The following is a 27,145-nucleotide window of genomic DNA, read 5'->3' as shown; positions in this document are numbered from 1 at the left end:
TTAGGTGGAGCAGGAATATAAATTGGTTATAAAATTCACAGATCTGAGGGTGGGGCCTACTTATTCCACTGGAGCTGATTTTAAGGACCCCCAGTAATTAAATTATCAGCAGTTATATGGGGGGTCAGAGCTTGTTCTGTGGCCGCTGGTGGGAACTGGTCCCACTATAAAACAATTACATTCATAAGGCAGAAATCTGCATATTCACTGATTAACCCATTCATTGTGCTCCTTGCTTATTCCTTCCTCTACTCATTTATTCATTCCTCTTTATGCTTATCTTCCTACACTTTCCAAATACCCTGTGTTCTATGTTTTCATTTTAATAATCTTCTCATGATATGGCACAACCAAGTCAATTATTAATTCATGATTATTTATTAATCAATCAATCAATCAATCAATCAATCAGCTATTCACTTCCTTTTCTATGTCCTCTTGTCCTGGGCTCTGTCAGTGGCTTTACTCGATCTTTTCTATACCCTCTGAACATCAGCTAAGCTCATTTATTCATTCATACTCCTCATTAATTCATTCATGTCACTAATTTATACATTCATATCCCTCATTTAATTATTCACACCCTCATTAATTCATTCATGCGACTCATTTATTCATTCATACCCTTCATTTATTCATTCATATCCCTCATTTATTCATTCATACCCTTCATTTATTCATTCATACCCCTCATTTATTCATTCATACCCTTCATTTATTCATTCATATCCCTCATTTATTCATTCATACCCCTCATTTATTCATTCATGACACTAATTTATTCATTCATACCCCTCATTTATTCATTCATACCCCTCATTTATTCATTTATACTCTTTCTTAGCTTTTTTCCCCACTGTTCTTTGCTGTTATTGCTCACCTCTCATTCACACACACTTAGGGGCAAATTCATCAAGGGTCGAATTTCGAGGGGTTAAATCCCTCGAAATTCGACTGGGGAATAGAATCGAATAGGCAATTCGGGCGAATTTACGCGCTGGCGAATAGTCAAATTGGCGAATATTCGCCAGGTGAATAGGCGCTCGATCGAATATTCGCTCGAAGGATTTACATTAGATCGAATGCCTTTTTATTCGATCAAAAACTTGTAAAACAAGCCTATGGGACTTTCCCATAGGCTTTTAAAGCAATTCGGTAGGTTTTAGGTGGTGAAGTAGGCAGTCGAAGTATATTTAAAAGAGACAGTACTTCGACTATCGAATGGTGAATAGTCGCAGCGTTTTTGCGCTCGATCTATTCAAATGATTCCACTCAGGCAAATTTACGCCAATTCGATAGTCGAGGAGCACAAAAAACTACTCAAAATTCGAAGTTTTTTTACTTCGAATCCTTCACTCGAAGTTAGTGAATCGGCCCCCTATTCATCAGCCTGTTTTATGTTTTCCTATGTTTTTTTTTTCAATTTACATCTTCATAAATCTTCCTCCCCCTTATTCTTCTCTGCACTAAAATGGGGTCTTGTTCATTTATGATTTAGTTCATTTGTTCCTTCGCTGTTTCATCTTTCTTACTGAGCCTATACAATGAAATAGTAAAGATATCTGGCTCCTCTCACTGGATGTGGCTGGTCATTACTTCTATTAATCCTCCCCTCCCCCTCAGGATTCCACTAAGCAGCCCAGGCAGTTACAGCAGGGGTAATACCATTAGGGAGTAGGTGAGTAGCAATACATTCAATTAATGTGCCTTCTTAATTGGTTTATTTGAGAATTTCTAGTCTCCATCCACAAAGTCAACAGACACTAGAGGGGCACAATTATGTAAAAAAATTACAGTGGGGGCAAATATGTTCTTCCTTTCTTTCTTTCTTTCTTTCTTTCTTTCTTTCTTTCTTTCTTTCTTTCTTTCTTTCTTTCTTTCTTTCTTTCTTTCTTTCTTTCTTTTTTCCTTCCTTCCTTCCTTCCTTCCTTCCTTCCTTCCTTCCTTCCTTTCTTTCTTTCTTTCTTTCTTTCTTTCTTTCTTTCTTCCTTCCTTCCTTCCTTCCGTCCTTTCTCTTTCTTTCTTCCTTTCTTTCTTTCTTCCTTCCTTCCTTCCTTCCTTCCTTCCTTCCTTCCTTCCTTCCTTCCTTCCTTCCTTCCTTCCTTCCTTCCTTCCTTCCTTCCTTCCTTTCTTTCTTTCTTCCTTCCTTCCTTCCTTCCTTCCTTCCTTTCTTTCTTTCTTTCTTTCTTTCTTTCTTTCTTTCTTTCTTTCTTTCTTTCTTTCTTCCTTCCTTCCTTCCTTCCTTCCTTCCTTCCGTCCTTTCTCTTTCTTCCTTTCTTTCTCTTTCTTTCTTTCTTTCTTTCTTCCTTCCTTCCTTCCTTCCTTCCTTCCTTCCTTCCTTCCTTCCTTTCTTTCTTTCTTTCTTTCTTTCTTTCTTCCTTCCTTCCTTCCTTCCTTCCTTCCTTCCTTCCTTCCTTCCTTCCTTCCTTCCTTCCTTCCTTCCTTCCTTCCTTTCTTTCTTTCTTTCTTTCTTTCTTTCTTCTTTGGAGAGGGAAACAACAAAAGTTAATTCCAAGATTAAAAATAAAATACCTTTATAGACAACACACAAGAATACAAATGAAATACCTTATAGACAATAATCATAAAATAAAATCACAATGCAGCACAATCGGACAGTGGGCACAATCCTTCCCTCCCTGGCACCTGTTAAGACGCTTCACTTGTGTTTTACTCCTGTTTATTGACTTTCCTGCAATCTCATAACAGAAGTTTCCAGCAGAGAAGAAATGACAGTTATCTCCCAGCTGCCAGGGGAGTGATGAAGTGATCCAGGCCGGGTCTATATATTGTATTTTAGACTGTTGTGAGCTAATGGGGCACCAAAATCATTATCCACTGAAAAAGTTCCAGTATTTGTAGTGAACACTTAACTGCAGGATAAGGAGTGTCACCCTCCTACCCACTGACTCACCCGAGGCTCATCACATTGCACTTCATATCCCTACTTTCCTACTATCAATACCAGGCATCATTACAGCTTCCAACATAAGCACAAGTCCATATACAGGTATAAATCTATTTACATAGATCAACGTTTGGGCTCAGTGTTCTTTAAAGCTGCGCCTTTGCAATTCCTTTCATTATTGATATGAATATACAAAGGTGTGTCTTTGTGGCAAAAGATATATTTGAAAGGAAAATATTTAAAAATAAATTAAAAATTCTTACAAAAAAAAAAAAAAAAAAGGTTTATTGTATCCATTTCTAGTTGCCCATTATTTCCTGCTGTGAGAGGTCTGGATGGATCCAGAGATTTGGATGAACTTCATTTCCCCCCCTAAAAACTAAAAAAATGAAGCCTCACAAAAATCGAAGTGATAATTCCCAATTATGATGCGATCTGTCCCTCTGTCTATGATTCTTATTAGTATTATCAAGATCAATATTCCATTCACTTTAATATGGGTCTCTCTTCTCCATTGAACAGTTCAAACATTTCTCCTCCCAATATGCTGGCACTGGTACATGATTATTAGAATTATATTTAGGGATGTATAGAGGAGAATGGGAAACTGTGGCACCAAGTGGCCTGCCCTAGATCCACTAAAGAGATCTGTCCTATACTGGGGATGTTTTATTTCATTCACTTATTAAACAGGTTCTAAGTAGCATTCTAATATACATTCATTTACATTCGCAGTGGCATTAAAGGATAAGTAAATCTTAAAAATAAGTGAATGTACAATTGACATGAGTGCTATTCTAAGCACTTTTGCAATGTACATTCATTATTTATTTATGTTTTCATTCCAAGATATTAAGGGATACATGTACTTTTTATATGAACGGATTTTGTTACTACAGTGCCACCCGCTGGTCATTTTCTGACTAGTCTGACCACCAAGTAGTCAAGGAAGTTGTCAGGAGAAAGAAAGATGTTCTTCTGCTTAGGAAAATAATTAGAAACATTTCTCAAATCTTTCCTAAGCAGAAGAACATCAGAGCCGCCTCTTTCTTTCTCCTGACAACTTCCTTGACTTCTTGGTGGTCAGACTGGTCAGAAAATGACCAGCAGGTGGCGCTGTTGAAATAAAAATCAAAAGTACACGTGTCCCTTAATATCTTGCCATGAAAAAATAATGAATGAATGAATATACAATGCAAAAGTGCTTAGAATAGCACTCTCGTCAATTTTACACTCACTTATTTTTAAGGTTTATTTATCCTTTAAAGCTATTTGTAAATGTTAATGCAAAGAATCAATTATTTGTCCCTTCCTGCACTGCTGCTTTCGACTTGTTGTCTTGCAGACTTCTGCTCCATCGTTTCAATGCTCAGAACTAGAGGAATCAGTTTAATGTATATAAAATTGAAATATATATAATATTGGAAAAGCATGTCCATTGGAATATTCCTTTCACCTGGCAAAAAAAAATATGATCCCTCCTTAAATTTAATTATTCTTTGCACACAAATTTGTAAACCATTTCCATTTAGCCCTGGAATGATGGGTATTAGCAGATAAATTCTACCCTATGGATTGGCATGCTTGCAAGGGGCAGTCTCTGACAAAAGAGATATATTTGCACTTTATTGTAACAAATAAAATGTCATTTCAGACACGTGCAGATTGTTTTTTGGGGGGGGGGATTATTTTAATTTATTTTAAATTCATTGTGAAACTAAAGTCTTTTCTCCCTCGTCCAGGGGCAGGGAGTGGGTTACCTACAGCCTCCTCCATGCTCAGTCTCTGTCCTTTATCTCCCCCTAGAGGAAAATAGTGATCACTACAGAGCTGTGTTTGAAAGCTCGTTAAATGTTGAAAAGTTCTTGCTTTATAAAGCATGATAATGTTTAGTATGTTATAGAAGGGCTAATTCATTTTCAATCGGTCTGCATTTTTTATTTTTAATGCTATTTCCAGTTATTTGCTTTCTTTTTCTGACTCTTTCCAGCTTTCAAGTGGGGGTCACTGACCCTCATCTAAAAAACAAATTGTCAGAAGCGCTACAAATTTATTGTTATTGCTACTTTTTGTTACTTGTCTTTTCTGTTCAGTCTCTCTACTATTCATACTCCAATCTCTCATTGAAATCAGTGCCTAACCCTGAAACAGCAGAAACTGGAGAGCTGATGAATAAAAAGCTAAATAACTCCACAAACAATAAAAAATGAAAACCAATTGCAAATTGTCTCATCAAATCACTCTCTACATTATACTAAAATTATTTATAGGTGAACAACCGCTTTAGGGCTCTTACTGATGAGTGGTTGTAGCTGCGCTCCCCTACGTTCCGTTTTTCTGCGTTCAGCCGCAGGGGAGCGCAGGAATAGACGCATTACATTTTTTCCAATGGGGCTGTACTCACACAGGCGCGTGTAGGCCACCTGGGATGGAATTTACAGCTGGTTTAATCCCCTACTCCTAGTGCTCTGATTTTCTATGTAGAACAATATCGTCACATGGACGAATTTTTTTTAACTTGTAAGGGGGGCCCTGGCACCAATGCTTTTTTAAAAAAAACTTTTATGTGGGGCCCTGGCACCAATGTTTTTTGTTTTAACTTATAAGGGGGCCCTGACCATCAATAGCTTTTTATAACTTGTATGTGGGGGGGTTACTTTTTTAGCGCTGATGTCGCTGTGGTCTTTTAACTGTGATGTGGAGTGGGTGGGATCTGGGGTGGGGCTTGGGTGCTAGTGTTAGTGTGGGTGGGGCCCAGGGGGCCCAATGATTTCTAATGGTGGCCATGCGTGGACCCAAACATTTATGTTTCCATCTATCCACCGAGATCCATAACCTCTTACCTGTGGAAGTGTAAATTGGTCCCTCTTCTCTAGATCTTTTTTACTTACAGTAAAAGCTGAGCTTATTCTCCTGAGGGACCCCAAGCAGGACCTGCAACTTACTGTATGCAATTACCTACCTACTTTTGTACAGCCACATCTGCTGCATGTGTTCCTGCTAAGCGTCTTCTCCATGGTAAGGACGATGCTACAAATCTGGGGGTCAGATAATGTGGGAGTTTGGGTGGAGAGGAAAGCACTGGTAGGGCACCAACACAATGGAGGCCCAGGATGGAACCCTACGTAAAGAAGTGCATGTCTCTACTATATGGGGTGCTTCAAAGCAAACTGCTGATTGGTTGACATGGGTTAAAAAAGATAAGTAAACCTTAAAAATAAGTGAATGTAAAATTGATGAGGGTGCTATTCTAAGAACGTTTGCAATGTACATTTATTATTCATTTATATTTCCCCCAAGGTATTAAAGGGATACATGTGCTGTTAATATGAATGAATTGTGTTACAACAGCGCCACCTGCTGGTCATTTTGCCACCAGTCTGACCACCAAGTAGTCAAGGAAGTTGTCAGGAGAAAGAAAACGCTTCTCTGATGTTCTTCTGCTTAGGAAAAAAAATAGAAACCTTTCTCAAATTTTTCCTAAGCAGAAGAACATCAGAGCAGCCTCTTTCTCTCTCTGTTGACAACTTTCTTGATCCATATTCATTTTACATTCACTTATTTTAAGGTTATACTTATCCTTTAAGCGCACAAGCCTAATCAACTGCCTCCATATTAGAGCATGGCAACTTCTGGGGGAAAATGCAGCAAACTGGCAGGCAAAAAGGAAACCAAACAATGAGACATTTTTAAATAAACAAGTGAAAAAAAAGGAAATGTTTCTGAATTATAATATTTTTTTCTCCATTGTGCCAAGGTCATTAAGTACATCGCCTCCCTTTGATTCTTACAGTCAATGTTTTTTTTTTATTTTTTTATTTTTTTTTTACTTTTTTCGCACATGGAATGTCGGCAAATCCATCATTCTTGTTTGTCTTTTCTCTTCAGATCCATAGTATTGACTTGCATCAGGATTTAATTCATTGCTCCTTTGGCATTTGTCAGTGGTTTGATGGATCCAAAGCTCTTCCTCCAGGGTATATAATAATCACAATATCCCATTGATAAACTGGAATCTGTATCACAGAATGCTTTGGTACGTCCATAGCCAAGACACCAGGAAAGATCTCATAGTGACGGATTCTCTCTCTGGGGTTGAACTCCCACTGGGGATTAATTCACTGTTACCTTCTACCTCTGGTGCCCTGAATTCACTAATGACCTGGACACTATCTGTTCTCCCTGTGTCTCTGCATGGGGGTTTCCTCCAAATCTCCAAACATATACAGGTGGGTGACCTGGACCTTGGTCTGTAAGCTCCATTGCCATTGGGGCAGGGAATGATGTGAATTATCTCTGTAAAGTGCATCGGCTCTATATCAATAAAGGATAATAATCAACTTTGCATTAAACTGGACTACGGGGGATGCTCTTCAGTACAGAGGTGCCAGCATGGGTTTTTATAGGGATCCACTTCCCTCACAGAAGGTGTAAATTATTTGTGAAAGTATAAACAAATAAAGGTATACAGGTATGGGACCAATGGGTTTCTAGATAACGGATCTTTCCATAATTTGGATCTTCATATCTTAAGTCTACTAGAAAATGATGTAAACATTGTTTTACTTCCAATAAGGATTAATTATATCTTAGATGGGATCAAGGACAAGGTACTGTTTTATTATTACAGAGAAATCAGTTTTAAATATTTGGGTTATTTGGATAATATGGGAGACAGCCTTTCTGTCAGTCGGAGGTTTTTGGATAATGTACCCCATACCTGTGTTTATAACAGTGTAAATAAATGAATTTAGGTAAAAACATAGAGGGCATATGCCAGGGGCCTGGCAACTACAAATATTACATTGTGTATCAATGTTGGCTTCAGTCAATCAATTCCCAGTCATACCACCGACAGCTAAAGGCATGACAATCACCCTAGATGGGGGCTCCAGGATTTCTGCATTATGCAGGGCCCCTAGACACAAATATGCAGACATAGTAATTGTTATGTTTTGGTTAGCCGAGGATGAGTAGAGTATAACAGTGCTTTATTAGCAGAGTCATGCAGCCATTACACAACAGTAAGCTTTCTGTTGTGTAATTCCTGCATGACTCTGCTAATAAAGCACTGTTATACTCTACTCATCCTTGGCTAACCAAAACATAACAGTAATGGCAGGGCCTAGAGCAAAACATTAAATATGAGCCAACCCATTGCTCTCATTCTTTGCTAGACTGTAACTCACAGCATTCCCTGATAACCAAAATGATACTGTAATTTGTGGTTACTTTGAGAGCCACAGAAGTCAGGGCCAAAGTTTAACATAAAGGGAAACTGACACTGCAGGAAAAAAAGACAAGAAGGGTAAAATGTATGTTATTTAACTTGCTGCTTTTGAACTATATCCCAGCATCCTCCTGACAGTCTTGAGATATATTTGTACTGTTCTTTTGCAAACGGGGCCCTGAGGCACTTGGGTCCCACTGTAAATAAACTCGGTGCTCTGTCCTAAAATCAACCCTTGCAGGAGAGCTACATATTAACTAATTCATTAATTAACTTAATTAACTAATCAAGTGTTATCACCCCTCCCCCAATCCAGAAAAGTATCTGTAGGGCCCAATGGAATGTTTTCCTTTATACCCCGACCATCCCAACTCAGTCTCCCAATGGGTGTACAGTGACTCCCAGATTTTCCAGGTGGGTTGACAGGTCTGGAGGCAGAGTGAGAGACATTTTAGTGCAGGGGTCCACAACATTTTTTTTATCTGTGATGAGCTATATTCAGTTGTAAAAAAAAGTTGGAGAGCAACAGCAAAAGTACCTGGGGTGTAGTGATGTGTGCACCTGCCCGAAATCCGACCTCCCGCCACACGCGCCCACCTGACTTCCGGGTTCCTTTTATAGACCCGCCCCACTGATGATGTCACAAAAGGGGCGGGACGAGTAGGCTCCTGGCTATAAAACCAAAACCCGGAAATCGGAATCTGGCAGTATAAGGTAGCATGCGGGGGGAGCAGGAAGTAAAGTTCGACCGAACCTGCCCGCCAGCTGCAAATGAGGGTGCGAGGTTAGCCTGGACCAGACTGACCAGCGGTTCCCGCAGGTATCTGGCTGGCCACACATCACTACTGGGGTGCAGGGTCAGACTGGGGGGCCCGGGGCCCCCTAAGTGATGCGCCGAGCGTGCTCCTGCTTGTGGGCGCCGCTTGGTGCTCCTGCTAGAAAGGCACCACCTATGATCGAGAAAAGGGTCTGGCCCATTAAGGGTCGGAGCCCACCGGGTTTTTTCCCGGTATCCCGCCGGGCCAGTCCAACACTGCTGGGGTGACAAATATGGGCTGTAATTGGCTATTGATAGCCCTTATGAGGACTTACAGCCTACAGGTGGATCTGTTTGGCAGTACATCTGTTTTTTTATGCAACTAAAACTTGCCTCGACTTGCAGGGACATTTCAGGGGGTGCCCATATACCCCTCTCCTATAGCCCGTCTCAGGTGCAACTCCTTGCACTCCGTTCTAGGAAGGCACACAGTTATGTTTGAGTCCAAAAATTGCACTTGTTGTAACTTGTTGCCTAGGGTCATTTATTTGTCGAAAGCCAAATTTTAAAAAAAAATAACTTTGGATCAGGAACCTGAGTTTTCGCAGAAAACTCTGAACACTAGTTTAAGTGAAGGTTAAAACATCTTCAAATGGTTAAGGGGACATCTAGCAAGGAATGACTTCATCATTGATGAAGGGCCATGCGGTCCCTAAACGTTTGATCTTGTGAACTGTGTCAAGAGCACCATGGAATAAATTTCCGTTCCCCGTTTGATGCATAAAAAGGTATCGGATTTTCATTCATTGCTGGATTCATTGCTGGATTCATTGCTGGCGTGTTGCTAGGCCAGTGCCAATACCGGCATCCCCTCCTGTCTAACTTTAATACATATTCTATAACATTGCCACATAAGGGGACATCTGCCATTGACTTTTACATGAATTCGGCTGGTTTTAGATGGAGTATTTTCGGATTCGGACTTGGAACAGATCCAGGGCATAAAAAAAGCATCTTTTTTTCTGGGTTTCGGCCACTAAAAAAAAACGTACCTTAAGAAAAAGCCACATTAATTTGTAGATTTATCTTCTGTAAAGACAAAATTGATGAAAAAATAAGTAGAATATAGGTTTTTTATTGTAAGGAATTTCCATAGAATAAACACACATTAATAAACACACACTATATAAATATTTATATATATAGTATTCTTTCAGAACACGCAATCCAATCATTTGAAAAATCAAAATGTTTTTATTATGTGCATCTGTGCATCCAATGTTTCGGCCCACATTAGGGCCTTTTTCAATTGATTGGAGTTTGGGTTCTTCTGAAAAAAAAAACATGTTTTAACCCTGCACCCACAACGATTAAAGTGGAATCCGGTATTTAGGGTGCAGCTGCTGATATAACAAATTATATATATATATATATATATATATATATATATATATATATATATTTGCAGAAGAAAGCGACACTCACAGGAAGTTTTTTGATGCAAAATATTAGTGTATTTATTTTAACACTAATATTTTGCATCAAAAAACTTCCTGTGAGTGTCGCTTTCTTCTGCAAATATCCATTTACTTCGGCTGGCACCCAGGTTTCGACGCAGTTAACGGAGTGCACCTTTGGATTTCGTATATATATATATATATATAGTTCATTAGAAGGACCCGCACTCCATTTAACTTGAAATAACCGTATTTATTTTGAATGCATATCCATTGGATTCACAATAAATTTTGCCGCTGGGCAGGATAGTGAGCATGGGACGCCTAATGCCCCAACAAGGAGGTTAACAAGGAGGGATAGTGCTCTGGTGGATTTTTCACAGGATATGGACCGAAGAGGAAAGGGTTTATATAAGGCGGTCCCTTGGGAAAAGTTATACTCAAAGCTTAAAGGGCAATTCACCATCATTAACAAAAACTGAAAAAAAAACACAGGAATATGTTCAAACTTTCATAACCTGCCAAATTTTTAAAACGAACATGGTAATTAGGGGATGTGTCCACAAAAATGGGCGTGGCGTAGCAACTTTTTTTTTGTCCCTCCCTTTTATTTCCAAAATGCTGGGAGGTATGCAATCCTCTGGATAAAGGGTTAAACTTGATTCCCCATTTAACCCCTTTTTTAACCTTCTCTACATATATCTCCACATACTAAGCTTGGCAACCCATTTGGTAAAATTATCTTTTACTCGATTACCAAATTGAAGAACTATAACTCACTCCGTACCACTCCCAAGTTGGAGAACTGTAACTCACACCAATTTTGCTCTACATAACTGTTGTTGCAAGACTGGGGGAATCATTCAGTACAACCTAGGAGATTTAGAAAATTCCTATTATTGTGATTTTAAGTGACCATCTACCTGAATCATTTTGAAAAATCTTTTTATGTATTTATATTGTTATACAGTATGTTGGGTTCCTGGCTGGCCAGGTTTTAAAAGGAACATTTTTAAGGCAAAATAAAATGATACATTCAGATTAATGTGGCCTCCAAACAGGCCCGGACTGGCAATCTGTGGGTTCTGGCAAATGCCAGAGGGGCTGCTATAAAGTCCCATAGAAAGTCAGTATTTAGTGGGCTGGTGGGGGCTGTTTGGGCCTCTTTGTGGGCTGATTGGGCCTCTGTGTACCTGAAATGCCAGGGCCTATTTTAATTCTCAGTCCGGACCTGCCTCCAAAAACACCTTTAATCCACTTATTAATGTTTTGTTATCTTCAAAAGGACCTTGGGGATTTAAGGTGTGTTCCAGACCAATTAAAGAGATTTCTCCTTAAAGGGGAAGGAAACCTCGTCGGCGCTAACCCCCCTCCCCCCTCCCGTGTATTGCCCCCCCTCCCTCCTCCCCCCTGGCCTACCCGTCCCGCTGGGCAAATGCCCCTAACTTGTTACTTACCCTTCTGCGCAGGTCCAGTCCAGGGAGTTCACAGGCGACATCTTCTTCCACGCGATCTTCTTCCTCCTTTGACCGGCGTTTTGGCGCATGCGCAGTAGGAGCATTTCGCCGGTACGGATCTACTGCGCATGCGCCAAAAGTCACACGCATGCGCAGTAGATCGTACCGGCGAAACGATCCTACTGCGCATGCGCCGGTCAAAGGAGGAAGAAGATCGCGTGGAAGAAGATGTCGCCTGTGAACTCCCTGGACTGGACCTGCGCAGAAGGGTAAGTAACAAGTTAGGGGCATTTGCCCAGCGGGAGGGGTAGGCCAGGGGGGAGGAGGGAGGGGGGCAATACACGGGAGGGGGGGAGGGGGGTTAGCGCCGACGAGGTTTCCTTCCCCTTTAAGGGTAGGACTCGACGAACGATTTTTGTCACGATCCAACGCGCTGCGACAAAACGCATATGACTTGTCGAATGCGACAAAAAAAGGTAAGAGATAGAATTTATGGTGTCGCTGCATTGATCCGACACGACTGTCAGATGCAGATGCTGCAGTTTTGTCACATCGCGTAAAAATCGTTCGTGGAGTCCTACCCTAATGCCACAAAAATGCAAAATCCAGGATTATAGGAGATAATACATTACAAGTTATAAAAATCATTACATTTTGACTAATTTTACCCAAGTTTCTCTTTTTATTCCACCACCAAAGGGAACAGTTATTTTATGGTCTTTATGAGGCTTAAATAAAATTCCATATGGGCAAGGAACGTGAAAGTTAAACACGGTTTACATTAAAATCACTTTCATTGTTTCAACAGACCTGGGAGTTCTAGTTTATTAATATAGAACACTTTCTATCTATGGGAGTCACCTTTGGCTAAACTAAAACTTTCATCGTCTTAAAGAAAGACGATGTTCTCTAATAATTAAATACATTTAAGCTGCAGGCTGGAGAGAACTTTTATTATACAAGAATGTCATCTCTTTATAAGGGGAGCTATTGTATAAAAAGAATTACAATGTAATATAAACTTCATCATACTAGAATAGAAACATTTCTAAAATATAATCAATTCTGACATGTTTCTGAAATAATCAAGTTCATCTTTACTCTCCCCTCTCCCCATTTCAGCATCTGTCTCTTTTCATTTGCTCTTCATGTAGGAGTTGGGAGTCTGTTTGAATGACAGTTGAGCCTATTGCAGCCTTTTGGGGGGGGGGGTGCTTTTACCTAGAAGATGTATCACAACTCACAGTTTTAAAATCACCAGAAATACGATTTCTCTATATGCCGGATATGTGTCAAGTCAGTTATTGTTTGATTTTGTTTCTGCTGGAATCAGTTATCTGAGTAAACCCTAATTTGCCAGAAAAGAGAGCTCCCCCCCCCAAAAAAAAATATATTAGCTCTAACTGTTAATCAAACTCACCCAACTCCTACACGAAGACAGAATAAAAAAAACAGATGCTGATCGTAAGGATGTGAAGATAAACGTGATTATTTCAGAAATGGTACAGAATTGTTCATTGCTTATATTTAGAAAGTTTCTTATTTCAGTACAATGAAACATATTCAAGTTTGATTTTTGTTTCCCTCTAAGATTTCCCCATACCAACTCCCATGATCCTATTACAAATCCATTTTATTGTGAGGTCTGCCCACTTCCATGGTGATGTCATACAATGCCTACACACTTCCATGGTGATGTCACATAATGCCTGCACACTTCCATGGTGATGTCACATAATACCTGCACACTTCCATGGTGATGTCATAATACCTGCACATTTCCATGGTGATGTCACATAATGCCTGCACATTTCCATGGTGATGTCATAATGCCTGCACACTCTTGCTTTATGTAAACTAAGGCTTTGAAGCTCAGTCAAGAGTTATCAAGGCAAAATGAAGACCTTCTTGTGTTTTCATCTAGGTAATGTTTTTTCCCCCTTTAATACGTTATATATTAAAACGAAAACAGTAGTTTTCCGTTGTAAAAAACAGACAACATATAGGCATGTAGAAAAAGATTTTTTGTTATAAGGAATAAAAAGTAATTTTGAAATGATATTTTAATGGATAAATTTTGGTTAGTCTGGCCGAATGAATATTTAAGTCTTGGCCCAATATATGGATTGGTGTGTCTTACCACTGTGTCCTTTTGTCTCTTACAGCCTTTTTCATTCTTTTTTTATCTTTATCTAAAATATCAACAACATATCAATATACTGTACCATTACCCGGCACACCCCTAAATAAAGAAGAGTATGAGAAGTACTTCAGGCTGCTAATGCCAGAGCCCATGGCAAAAAGCCTTTGTGCTCGGCGTTTGGTTACTGGGTGTGAGGAGCGCACAATACGACGATTCGACGCTTATGAGAACCACGGCATTGTACCAACTGGTGAGTTCAGCTTTGTAAAGAACAGAAAGTTTTATATAAGAAAGGTTATTGGCCCATCAATTATATTCATTATTGGAAAATCTATTTTGTAAATCAGCCACATAGACTGTAAATTAAGATGTTCATTATCCTCTACCATTATATTGTAGAGTAATACAGGTATGGGACCTGTTATCCAGAATGCTCGGGACCTGAGGCTTTACGGATAATGGATCCTTCTGTAATTTGGAAATTCATACCTAAAATCTAATAGGAAATCATGAAAACATTAAATAAACCCAATGGGCTGGTTCTGCTTTCAATAAGGATTAATTATATCTTAGTTTGGATCAAGTACAAGCTACTGTTTTATTATTACAAAGAAAAGGGAAATATTTTTTTTTTTTTTTTAAATTGGATTATTTGGATAAAATGGGGTCTATGGGAGACAGCTATTCCGTAATTCGGAACTTTCTGGATAACGGGTTTCCGGATAACGAATCCCATACCTGTACTGAGAACAAAGAGGGAAGGAAACAAGCGGGGTCTGATAGTAGAGAAAGTCTAAACTGTCTCCCCACCAGTACACTAATGTTATGGAGTTTCCCTATTAGTAATCAATTTTATTTTTCAGGTCCTGTCTGCACTGATTTGAAAACGGTCAGCCGCTTTGATAGCTTCTGTGATTTTGCAAGGTTTCGATGCCTTCACGCGCTCCACTATATTAAGGTATGGAAACTGCCTATTTGAGAAATGACATAAGAGAATAAGTAGGGGCATTTTTTGGGGAGTAAAGAATTCATTTAATTCTCCTTAGTTTGAGTATTGCATTTTTATTGAACTTCCACACGTTGGAAATCGTTGCCCTGTTGGTTCTATTGCCAGTTCCTCCTCTGTATATACCCATATATACTGTATATGTGGGTTCTAAATAGGGATGCACCGAATCCACTATTTTGGATTCGGGCGAACCCCTGAATCCTTTGCGAAAGATTCGGCCAAATACCGAACTGAATCCGAATCCCAATTTGCATATGTAAATTAGGGGTGGGAAGGGGAAAACCTTTTTTTACTTCCTTGTTTTGTGACAAAAAGTCACGCAATTTCCCTCCCCGTCCCTAATTTGCAAATTAGGATTCGGATTCAGTCGAATCTGAATCCATACCTCCCAACTGTCCCTTTTTCGGAGGGACAGTCCCTCTTTTCACAGCTCAACCCGCAGTCCCTCATTTGTACTGGAAAGTCCCTATTTTCTTTGCACTGAACAGCCAGAAAAAGAAACATAGTTTCTCACTTAATTGGCTTTTAGCAGAGAGCGCAGAACATCTAACAGGTGCAAATAAGGTACATTGTAACAATTTTGAGACATAAAAAAAAACAGTTTAGATAATGAGAAATAGTTTCAAACTTTCATATCCTGCCAAATTTTGTAAAATGAACATGGTAATTAGGGGGTGTGACCACATAAAGGGGCGTGGTCAAAACATTTTGCTGTTCAACGTGTGAAAAACATTTTTGTCCCTCTTTTTACTTCCAAAATGTTGGGAGGTATGCGAATCCTGCTGAAAAAGGCCGAATCCCGAACCGAAGCCTGGAATCGTTGCATCCCTAGTTCTAAAATGCCTATTTCTCTTACAGAGGATTCCATGTGAGGACAATGAATTAATGACTATCCAGACACCAGCAGCTACATCTGAAAACGGTAAATACCAACTTCTTATTTGTACAGCATCCAATGCTAAAGATTATAGGCATCATTTACTAATGTCATTTCTATATCTCTGTTAAAAACAGATCTGTCATTCAAATCCACACCTCCCCAAGAGATAAGTACAAATAATAATCAACAAATATTGACAGAGCTAAAAGCAAAGAGGAATATTATAGGACAACAACATTTTAAAACACTGGAAGAACCCGAATATATTGAAGAAGTATCAGATGACGACAACATAGGTTTTGCTGGGCCACAAAATACACCCAGTTCAGGAGTTGAGACCACTGCAGTGACACATAAACCAACAAGTCATCAACAGGCAACACCAAAAAGGGAAAATGATAAGGTAAAACATAATGCTTATGAAATAGCATGGACAAAACTGAAACCTGCTAATAACAAAGAAACAACTCCAAAACCCCAAGCTACTGAGGAAACTTCAGAAGACTCAGATACTGATGATGATCTAAGAGGTTTTGCTATGCCACAAAACTCACCCAGTGATGAGACCAATACAGCGATGCCGAAACCATCAAAAGCAAGAAGTATTCAACTGGAAATGTCAACAAAGAAAAATGGGGCACAAAAGAGTTTTGATGGATTAAATAAACCCAATTCTTATGAATTAGCATGGTCAAAACTGAAACCTGCTAATGACAATCACAAAATTACAGAGTCAACTAAGCCCCAAGATAATGAAGAAACCGATCGCAGTGATGATATTAGAGGGTTTCTTGGGCCACCAAACTGACCTGAATATGCAGAAAGTGAGACTTTTGTAGGGTCTAGTCACCTCGCACTCTGGATTAGGTGGAAGTGGGTGGAAGAGGTACGTGCCCTCTTCTGCCTACCGGCCCTGATTTGAAGATGAAAATTATGAGGATCGATTTGTGTTCTCAATTTTTTATCTCCAGGATGGTAGTAATACCGAAGTTGCTGTTTCATCTCAAATAAATTTAACTAATAAAGGTTAAAAACATATCCTTGTTCATCGTTTTCTTTTCATTTTGTTCCATTTAGCAGTTGCTACTATTAACCCTGTGGTTTATTTGTTCAGGGTTTGGTGTCAAATAAGCTAATATTATCTTTTACAACAAGTGGTTTCCTATAACTGAATTTGCCCAACAATGAGATTGACCGGCCACACGGTAAATAGTGAGATAGTCTTCAACAAGCCCTAGAATTTATAGTACACAGAGGCCCAAACACCCCCCACTAGCCCACTAAATACTGACTGTCTATGGCGTCTTATAGCAGCCCCTCTGACATTTGCCAGAACCCACAGATTGCAAGTCCGGGCCGGTGTTCAATCTGGCTGCCAGCAAGGGTATCAGTAATGCAATATGGATTCTTACACAGATAAACAAAATCCTCACAGTGATAAATAAACTTATGTTATCTGCATTCAGGGTTGGACTGGGCCGGCAGGACACTGGGGAAAAAACCCAGTGGGCCCCGGCTAGCGTTGCCACCTGGCCGGTATTTTATGGTTATGTTTGATCCCAATGTTATTAATAGGGAAAAAAGATAAACATATAGGAAGGCTGTATTTTTTTCTGGTAAAGGTGGCAACCCTAGCCCCGGCCCTCTTGGCCTTGACTCAGACCCACTCCCTGGCAGAAACAAAGGAAGGAAGTAATAGGTACATGCAGTGGGGAGGAGGAGTTTTGGTGGTGGGTATGGCCTCTGGTGGAGCTCATGATTTGGGCAGGGGCCCCTGAGGGGGTATAGGGGCCCCTGAGGTGGCAGCCCCTTGGGTCCCATATGCCCTGGTCTGATCCTGTCTGCTTGCCCTAAAATTGGAATCCTAACATAAAACAAATATACAAACAAAACTTAGTTGACATGAATGGATTTAATCAGCAAGTCTCCCAGTTCACCCATTAAGAGTTTGATATTGGAGCCAGGGCCGCCATCAGGGTGGATGGGGGTATTGTTGCTCTGGGCCCGGAAGGTAATGGGGACCTTGGCCATCAATTTATTTTTAAACTACTTGGAGCACATGCACATAATGGGGGGACTACAAAAGGAGAAAAAAATAGAAGTTTATAACTATATCAAACTTAATCTCTAGATAATTACAATATCTAGAAAGGAAATATCTAGAAAGGAAGCCATTATTAAACTCATGTTTCCCATTTCTTTAAAGCCATGACCGTAGTTTAGTGACAACCCCAGCAAACTGACAGTAGCTTTGGCGCAATAATACTCAGGAAAAGGAGCGTAATATACAATTCACTTATACTAACAGGAGGAGCATTATGAGTACAATAATAGGATAAGAGAGTCCAGGCCATTAGCATAAACTATTCTGGCAAAACCTTGACTTTAGCTTAGTGCATTTTATTGCTTTTCTTGACCTTGATATCATTTGTAAACCCCCCCATTCAGATTAAGGCTGCTACAATACTGAGCAAATAATATTGAGAGACAGTGAAAGAAAATTAATCAGACCAAATAACTTAAGTTGGCCATAGATGTTGAGATTTTTAAAAGATCAGATCCTGATCGTGAGACCACGATCTTCTCAGAACGACCATACTATCGTACGAATTTACCATCAATTTCCTGACAGATGTCGGCCGAAAAATCGTAACATGTACGATCGTTCCAATCCCACTAACCGCACGATAATTTCGAAGGATTGGTCGGACTTCCCTAAAATCGGTCGTTCGGCAAGAAGAATCGTCGCGTCTATAGGGAGCTGTAAAATACAGAGTATAGCTTGGGATACAGAGATTGACACAGGACCATATTTCATGTAGTACAATGGGTGCGACACAAACATTGCAAAAAAAATAGTTTAATACATCTTCCTTTTCAGGTGTTTAATGAGTGCCTGATATTCTATTTAGTGTCTCATATCATGTTTCTGTTATTCAGTGTCGGAATGGCCCACCGGGATACCAGGAAAATCCCGGTGGGCCCAGGTGTCAGTGGGCCCTCTTGCTTCTAACCATTTGGCATATATCATCGTCATTTTCTTTTTAGGAAAAAAGAGGCTTAATAATGGAACAATAGAGTATAATAAGTAGATATAAAAGACTTGGAGAATAATGAGGTTGCATGAGGAGAGGAGGAATAATAGTTTGGAAAGTGGGCCCACTGTCTAAGGTTTTCTGGTGGGCCCCTGGCATCCCAGTCCAACACTGCTGTTATTTGTGGAGTATAATGATGGATTATGGTTATTTCGGAACCCCCCTTTCCATTTGGTGCATCTTCAATCCAGGGTGAATGAAGTTAATGCATCAATTTCTGTATTTGTTGAATTGCCTTCCTTGTTTGAAACTATTTTACAAGGAAAGGCTTGACAAATTGAGGTTGATTTCACCGATGGGACAATTTGAGCCCCTTTAGTTCTTAGGTTACAAGAAAACATGATTCTAACAGACCAGAATATCTAAGATCCCCCCTCCCCATCTCACCCTATGGTTAGGTTGAGGACAGATGTCTTACCTTTTGCACTCCATATACTGTATTCCTCAACTGCAAACATGTTGTAAAAAGGTCCAGAGCTGACTCAAAGCATCCTCAGGTGAGAATCTCACTCACATTTTTTTACACCACTAATGGGGGCACATATTTCAGGCAAAATGGCCTTGGGAATGGCCGTTCACATCCAATGCTTGCCACAAGTCCCAGAGTTATTTATACAATATTATATGGTCATATGAGTATATAGGACTGCAGGGGTGACAAGAGGACATCCATTTAGACTAGAGGAAAGGAGTTTTACCATCAGTATAAGAAGGAATTGTTTACAGTAAGTCAGTCTATGGTGTAGTCTTCCAAAAGAGATAGCAATGAGCGTTCATTGGTCAACTGTAAACCAAGACATAAGCTCAATCAAAAGGCCTTGTTTCATCCAAACAGATTAAACCCAGCCATATGCAGATTGACTTTGATTTTACCCAAAAGATCAGATTGGCCAGTTTGGCTTTACACAACTCAATAGCATTGACCCACCACTGGCTTAAAAGAGAACTAAGGCTTAACTAAAGAAGTAGGACAGAAATGATGCACATTATGTTTTGTGTTTCTGTACCAGCCCAAGGCAACCACAGCCCTTTAGCAGTAAAGATCTGTGTCTCCAAAGATGCCCCAGTAGCTCCCATATTCTTTTCTGCTGATTGACTGCACATGCTCTGTGCTGCTGTCACTTACTGAGCTTAGGGACCCACTCACAATATACAGTACACATAGAATAGAAATGTCACAATATAAGGCTGATTAGTAATTAATACAGATAATTACTACATGGCAGCACAGAAACCAGTGCAATTAGCATCAGAATTTAATAATCAGCCCTGTAGCAGCAGCTTATATTACAGGCAAATCTTATCATGATGATTTGAGACGACCCATAAGCATAGCTTCTTAAAGGGGATGCAAAGGCAAAAAAAATAAAACCCAATTTTTACTTTAATGAAAAATAAACCTGTCTCCAATATACTTTAATTAAAAAAATGTAGTGTACTGTATGTAGTGAAATTTTCCATGCATTTACTAGCTCTGACTGAGGATAGGAAACTTCAGATGGTCCCTAACTGCTTTGCAGGGAAACAATCATATTTTCAAACAGCAAGGGAGACCCCCTCCTTACTTCCCAGCCGTGCAGAACTCAAGCAGCTTTGTTTGTTTTCCTGTAGAGCAGTCGGCGTCTGTGTATTGATTCGTATTAGATTTTATTTTTGCCTTTACACCCCCTTTAATGTTTCCATCTCCATTGGCAGGGACAAAGATCACGGAGCAGGATTTAAATAGATAAACTGGGATTCTTATTGAAGAATTATTTTGCTGCAGCCACTGGTTCTGCAGAGTTGGAGAAAGTCTGTTTTAAACAATACAAAAACTATAAAATCCACATTATATTACATGACAACACAGGACCCAGTGCAGTCTGTATATTCTGATTATTAATCAGTCTTGCTGTATCGGCTTCTGGCAGATATCATTTGACTTGTGCTGTTTTGATAATGTATGATGATCCCTAAGCTTAGCTTCCCAACAGAGTCCAGACCACACTGAGCATGTGCATGGTCTTGCAAAGATAGTTACATAGTTAAATAGTTAAATCGGGTTAAAAAAAGACAAAATCCATCAAGTTCAACCCCTCCAAATGAAACCCAGCATCCAGTACCATAGTTACATGGTGGTAATCCCCTGTGGCCAACTTTGAAAGCATAAAATCATTTGTGTCATTAATCTTTTTGTGCAGTAAGATAATTTTTATGTTTAGTCTACAAAATACAGCATTTCTAGCATTATTCTATTTTAGACTTTAGTTCCCCTTTGATAGGTGCTTAGAGCCCCCTGAGCATGTGCATGCTGCAGACACTCCTAATGAAATCCAAGATGGGGAACTCCTATGACATATGTCATGATCTGGATCATTGCTACTACATAGATGCTGAACTTAAAGCCTGGCGCAGAATATAACATATGGAATTTCTAGCCATATTCCTTTTTAGGGTTTAGTTTTCCTTTAAAGAAGCAAGTCTGTACAGATATACTGTAAGAGGGTGTTGTTGCTTTTGTATCTGCTGATACTTCATTGATGCACCAAGAAAGGCATCAGTAGTAGAGCCCAAACACACGAACAGTGATCTAACAGTATGCTTGTGTTTATAGAAGCACCATTGGTTAGCCAGTAAGACCATATCAGTGAATGCATAGTCTTCCTTATTATAGCCTCACATTATTATTATTATTATTATTATTATTATTATTAAAAGCTCCATTTATATTGATTTAAAATAATGCACACAAAAGTAATTCATGTTTCTTTAATGTCATATACAGTAAAAATACAATTTACAAAATTCAATGAATTACATCATTACAAATGTAACATCTCCCCAAACAATCAAAAATAAATATTAAGTTATACGTGTATGTTGTTTCTCTGTTTGCTTAGAAGTCTAACATATTCCACTGCATGGTACAAATAGTATCTCTTTCGGTTTCCATGGTCTTCTTGTAAGTGGCGCCCCTGCTGGTACTTTTAGGTAGAGCAGCAAGGGAAAATAACCTGGGAATGCCAAGGCACCTTGGCTGGAGGATATCCTTGGGAAAAGTGCAAATGTTAAAGGATCAATAACACCAAAAAAATCAAAGTGTTTGCTTCAGAAACTATAGTTTACATAAAAAAAGCTGCTGTGTAGCCATGGGGGCAGCCATTCAAGCACAGGATACACAGTAGATAACAGATAAGTACTACTATAGTTTATATAAACAAGCTGCTGTGTAGCCATGGGGGCAACTATTCAAGCACAAGATACAGAGTGGATAACAGATAAGTACTACTATAGTTTATATAAACAAGCTGCTGTGTAGCCATGGGGACAGCCATTCAAGCACAGGATACACAGTAGATAACAGATAAGTACTACTATAGTTTATATAAACAAGCTGCTGTGTAGCCATGGAGGCAGCCATTCAAGCACAGGATACACAGTAGATAACAGATAAGTACTACTATAGTTTATATAAACAAGCTGCTGTGTAGCCATGGGGACAGCCATTCAAGCACAGGATACACAGTAGATAACAGATAAGTACTACTATAGTTTATATAAACAAGCTGCTGTGTAGCCATGGGAGCAGCCATTCAAGCACAGGATACACAGTAGATAACAGATAAGTACTACTATAGTTTATATAAACAAGCTGCTGTATAGCCATGGGGACAGCCATTCAAGCACAGGATACACAGTAGATAGATAAGTTCTGAAGAATCCCATTGTATACTACAGAACGTATCTGTTATCTGCTGCATATACTGAGCCTTTTCAGCTTTGGATGTCTGCCCCATGGCTACACAGCAGCTTTTTTATATAAACTATAGTAGTACTTATCTGTTATCTACTGTGTATCCTGTGCTTGAATGGCTGCCCCCATGGCTACACAGCAGCTTGTTTATATAAACTATAGTAGTACATATCTGTTATCTACCGTGTATCATGTGCTTGAATGGCTGCCTCCATGGCTACACAGCAGCTTGTTTATATATAAACTATAGTAGTACTTATCTGTTATCTACTGTGTATCCTGTGCTTGAATGTCTATCCCCATTGTTAAACAGCAGCTTGTTTATATTAACTATAGTTGTAATTGTCTGATATCAACTGTGTATCCTGTGCTTGAATGGCTGCCCCCATGGCTACACAGCAGCTTGTTTATATAAACTATAGTAGAGTTTATGAAGCAAACACGCCAGTTTTACCACTGCAGGGCAACAATATTATGTTGTTATATTATAAATTATATTGTCATTCCTTTACAACCCTTTTTGTTTGTGTTACTGTTCCTTTAACATACAATTTTAATAGTGGTATCCAAGCCTTGGGAAAAGAATGAATGGGTTGCAAACTAAACTACAACACAAGGGCTGCATTTCCCTATGAGACCAGACAAAGGCTGTAGAACCATGGTTTTGGCCACTCCTGGTTTTATCTCAAGGAGCTATACTGACAACCCCTTTTTAAAATGTTAACTGATACATACTGTAAATGCCATCCCCAGGATATCATGTGCTAGGGGTGGCACTTGGCTTCATTGGTCTAGCTCCGAAAATACGATCCTGTCTTAGAAGCAGACAATTTAAACATGTAAGACCTTTCTGTCCTTTACTGCTTATATGGGTTTCCGTTGTGATTATTATGTATTCAGTCACATCATTCAGTGCAGATCCATGATATTGTTATTCAGAGAAATCAGTGGTAGGACCCACGTCCAGTCATAGAGCAGGGCTGTAATTGTATGTGAACTGGGATGAACTTATAAACTGGGGATAGGTGGCACCTGTAGGAGATAGTCCGAAGGAAGTGGAAGGAGCAGAGAAAAAGACACCTGGGAAATGAGAGAGATAGTTTGTCCCAGCACCAATATGGGGTATGTGTGTAGTACAGGGGTAGTTTGGGTTAAAATGGGGACCAGGGATGTTGGGACAGTTTTGTATGCTGCATACTCTCCCTTCCAAGTTTCCTGCAGGCTGTTGCTTTTTCCATTTGGTTCTGCGGTTCTGGAACCAGATCTTTACTTGTGTCTCTGTAAGGTGAAGGGTTAGCGCTAGACTCAGCCGCTCACACACCGACAGGTATCGGTTACTTCTGAAGCGGCTCTCAAGGGCCACAAGCTGCTCATATGTGAAGGCAGTACGGGCACGACGGGGCTTGCAGTTGGTGGCAGATGGGAGATTTTGGGTTTGTTGGTTCTCCTCTTTCTCTGGAAGCTCATTTGCTTGTAGGCCTGGAGAGATTCCTGCTCCATCCTCTAGCTCAGACACCATACTCTCAGATGACAATGTTATGCCTGCAAGGTAAATAACAAAATTCTAGGACAGAGCATCATGCTCATGTTGCAAAACTACATTTTACCTTTGCTAGACAATTACAATCAATTACCTTGCTAATGGGAGTTATAGTTATCTTATTCTTATTATTTTCAGAACCTTGGACAACACACAGTAACAAAATCAACCAATCAGAAATAAGCGAAACCAGTGCTAATGAGTGATTGGTTGGGTTACTTCACTGGTCCAAATGCATACTGGTGTCTCATCCCATTCATGCTTGAGTTTGGGCTGAGCCAGACAGAGGTCCCAGTGAAAGGTAGGGTAGAGGACTGGTACCATTATGAGATATTGAGATATTGGTACCTTTTTTTTTACCCATGAGCTACATTCAAACTTAAAAAAAGTTGGAGAGTAACATAAGCATACAACGAGTTCCTTGGGGTGTCAAATATTGGTTGTGATTGGCTATTGGTAGACCCCATGAGGACTGTCAGCCTAAAAGTCGCTGGAGCAGCACTATTAACTGATGCGCTTTGAAAAAAACATATTTTCACATGACCGTATCCCTTTAAAGGGGCAATGTCAGTTTGCTGGATTGTCCAATAGAGCTTATTTGCAGCTTTAGTAACTTAGACTGTAAGCTCTATGGGGCAGGGACCTCCTTCCTACTGTGTCTCTTACTGTATAACACTTATGCTCTGTATATTTATTGTATGTTATGTGACTTGTCCTCCCTGTGTGTACTGTCTTTTTTATATTGTAAGACATAATCTCTGTGTACTATGTATATTAATTGTATTTATTATGTGACTTGTCCTCCCTGTGAGTACTTTTATATGTTGTAATTTTATATATTAACATAGTTAAATCAGGTTGAAAAAAGACAAAGTCCATCAAGTTAAACCCCTCCAAATGAAAACCCAGCATCCATACACACACCCCTCCAAATAAATTATATATACCCATACCTATACTAACTATATTGTAAGTTTGTGCATTGTACGGCGCTGCGGCTCCTTAACAACACTTTCCAAATGAAGTTATACATACTTATAACCAAAGGGGAGCTGGTTCTGACCATGTCTTAAAATCAGAGCATGAAAAGTATTTCAATCGCAGACTAATTGCTAGCCTGGTTGCCCACAGCAGAAAGCTACATGTTTCCCACACTCGTCACAGAACGGTATTGTCAGTCCCAGGCAGCTCTTATTATCAGACAGGTTATTAAGATGAAATTGGCTGCTTCCCTGGCCCTGATGGAGTGACCGGCCTTTGATGAAGATCGATAGCTGTCATCTCTTTAATACAGGGCCCTCACATCAGGCAAGGAGTCTATGAGACCTGTATACAGAGATATGCACTCTCCAGTAATGGGATATTGATCAATGCCAAGCACAGGAGGCTTACAACTAAACCTGCCTGCCCCTTACGTCCCAATGGGGCCAGAGCAATTACCAGGGGCCCCCTGGTTCCCAGCAATCAGAGGGACTTTTCTATATGTCATCATCTCCTCTGTGTGTGCTCTGTCCTGCAGCTTCATCAGGTGTGGATATCCTTGTAATTATAATGGTAATTGGGAAAGGGATGGTAACCCAACCTCTGGCATGCAGTCTCTCCCAAACACATTTACTGTATGGTATCTCATTAATAAATTGTCACTGCCTGATTGGCCACTCATCTCTACCACAAAAAAGGCACTGACATTAGTCTGGCAGGGAATGAATTAATAGGAAAGTCTATCTGCAATTCCATTTAGCTGTTAAACCTTCCTGGGATTATTACAGCGACTAAGGACTAATGAAATATCTTAGAATGCCTTTATAAATGCAACCAAAAGCTCTACAATCGTTATTGACCGGCATCTCTCAACATCACTATGACAATGAGTTTTAGTTCAGAAACACATGATGCAGGTTGGGCTACAGGCTAATAAAAGTATCTTTACTTTTGCCGGTAGGGGGTCCCAGACTGGTCTCCTATTCTTGCGTATAAATCGATTATAGCTAAAGACTGCCCTTGTTGTTCTCAATGTATCCAGTTCATCACACATCGCCAGGTAGCCCCACACCTCCTTAACTTCACAAATCACAAAATATCCCTCCGGAGAAGTGTTTCAGCCAAACAGTGTTCCTTTTTTTGATAAGTTCCATTACATGTTTCATATCCAAAGATCCTTCCTCAGGTGCTTGTGTAACCAAAACATGTAGTGCAACTTATCAAATAAAGGATCACTGTTTGGCTGAAATGGTTCCCCAGCGTGATATTTCGTGATTGGTCTTCTATTTTTGCCACCGCCTCCCCTGTAGTTTTCATAAATTCTTGCCTAGGGCACTACTAGTATATCCTTCATCTAAATGTTTCTAAAATATATTCATGATGAACTATTCAGAGCACACAGGCAAAGTCTCTGGTCTTAACGCTGTACACTGAGATTAAGTAATAGCTCTGTTGTGTGGCAGGGCAATTCTAAGTTTATCCATCCCATAGGTCTAGGAATATTAGCACCCCAGTGTGATCCCAAATCTATATCTATTTTCTCTACCCTGTATAAAGTATATTCACCTGTATGTCCTTCCTTGTTGATAGCAGGCTCCTGTGTTCCTTCCTCGACTTTCTGCACCTTTGCATGCTTCAGGATGTCTGTGATGGAGAAGGGGGTATGGACGTGTTTCTGGCCAGGGGCAGGCTTTTCCTCTTCTGGGTCACAGTTTAACATTCCCATATTGCTCTAGATAGTCCCACACCTGCTCCAGAAACAACCGGGCACCCGATGCCCTCAGCTGGCAGCCTAGATCTGATGTCGGGGCTACAGGTCTGACAGTGATACTCAGGCAGGATGGAGGAAGGCAGATGTCTGTCCTGTTTCACTGATGATCCAACTGTCTGTCTGCTCACCTCACTGTCCTTAGCACAAGTGTCTGTGTGAGCTGTGAGGGTTACTGGACATCCCC

General features: G+C 39.9%; 1 protein-coding gene across 1 annotated transcript; it reads right to left on the bottom strand.

Moving 5' to 3' along the window:
• Positions 1-23,099: 23,099 nt before the first annotated feature.
• nkx1-2.S (NK1 homeobox 2 S homeolog) lies at positions 23,100-27,145 on the bottom strand. Its single transcript, XM_018228396.2, has 2 exons — positions 26,757-27,145; positions 23,100-24,211 (listed from the first exon to the last, which is right to left on the bottom strand). Exons 1-2 carry the CDS (start codon positions 26,914-26,916, stop codon positions 23,637-23,639), a joined length of 735 nt encoding a protein of 244 aa, XP_018083885.1. The 5' UTR covers positions 26,917-27,145; the 3' UTR covers positions 23,100-23,636.

This window comes from Xenopus laevis, chromosome 7S, assembly GCF_017654675.1.
Source record: "Xenopus laevis strain J_2021 chromosome 7S, Xenopus_laevis_v10.1, whole genome shotgun sequence".
Taxonomy (NCBI): Eukaryota; Metazoa; Chordata; class Amphibia; order Anura; family Pipidae; genus Xenopus; species Xenopus laevis.
The sequence above is the reverse complement of the archived record's forward strand: the minus strand, read 5'-3'. Positions and strand labels throughout refer to the sequence as shown.

Excerpts from the sequence above, each read along its gene's own strand:
- nkx1-2.S (XM_018228396.2), bottom strand. The coding sequence starts at position 26,916 with ATGGGAATGTTAAACTGTGACCCAGAAGAGGAAAAGCCTGCCCCTGGC. Across the intron at positions 24,212-26,756 it reads CAACAAGGAAGGACATACAG|GCATAACATTGTCATCTGAG; the intron begins GTGAATATACTT and ends TTTACCTTGCAG.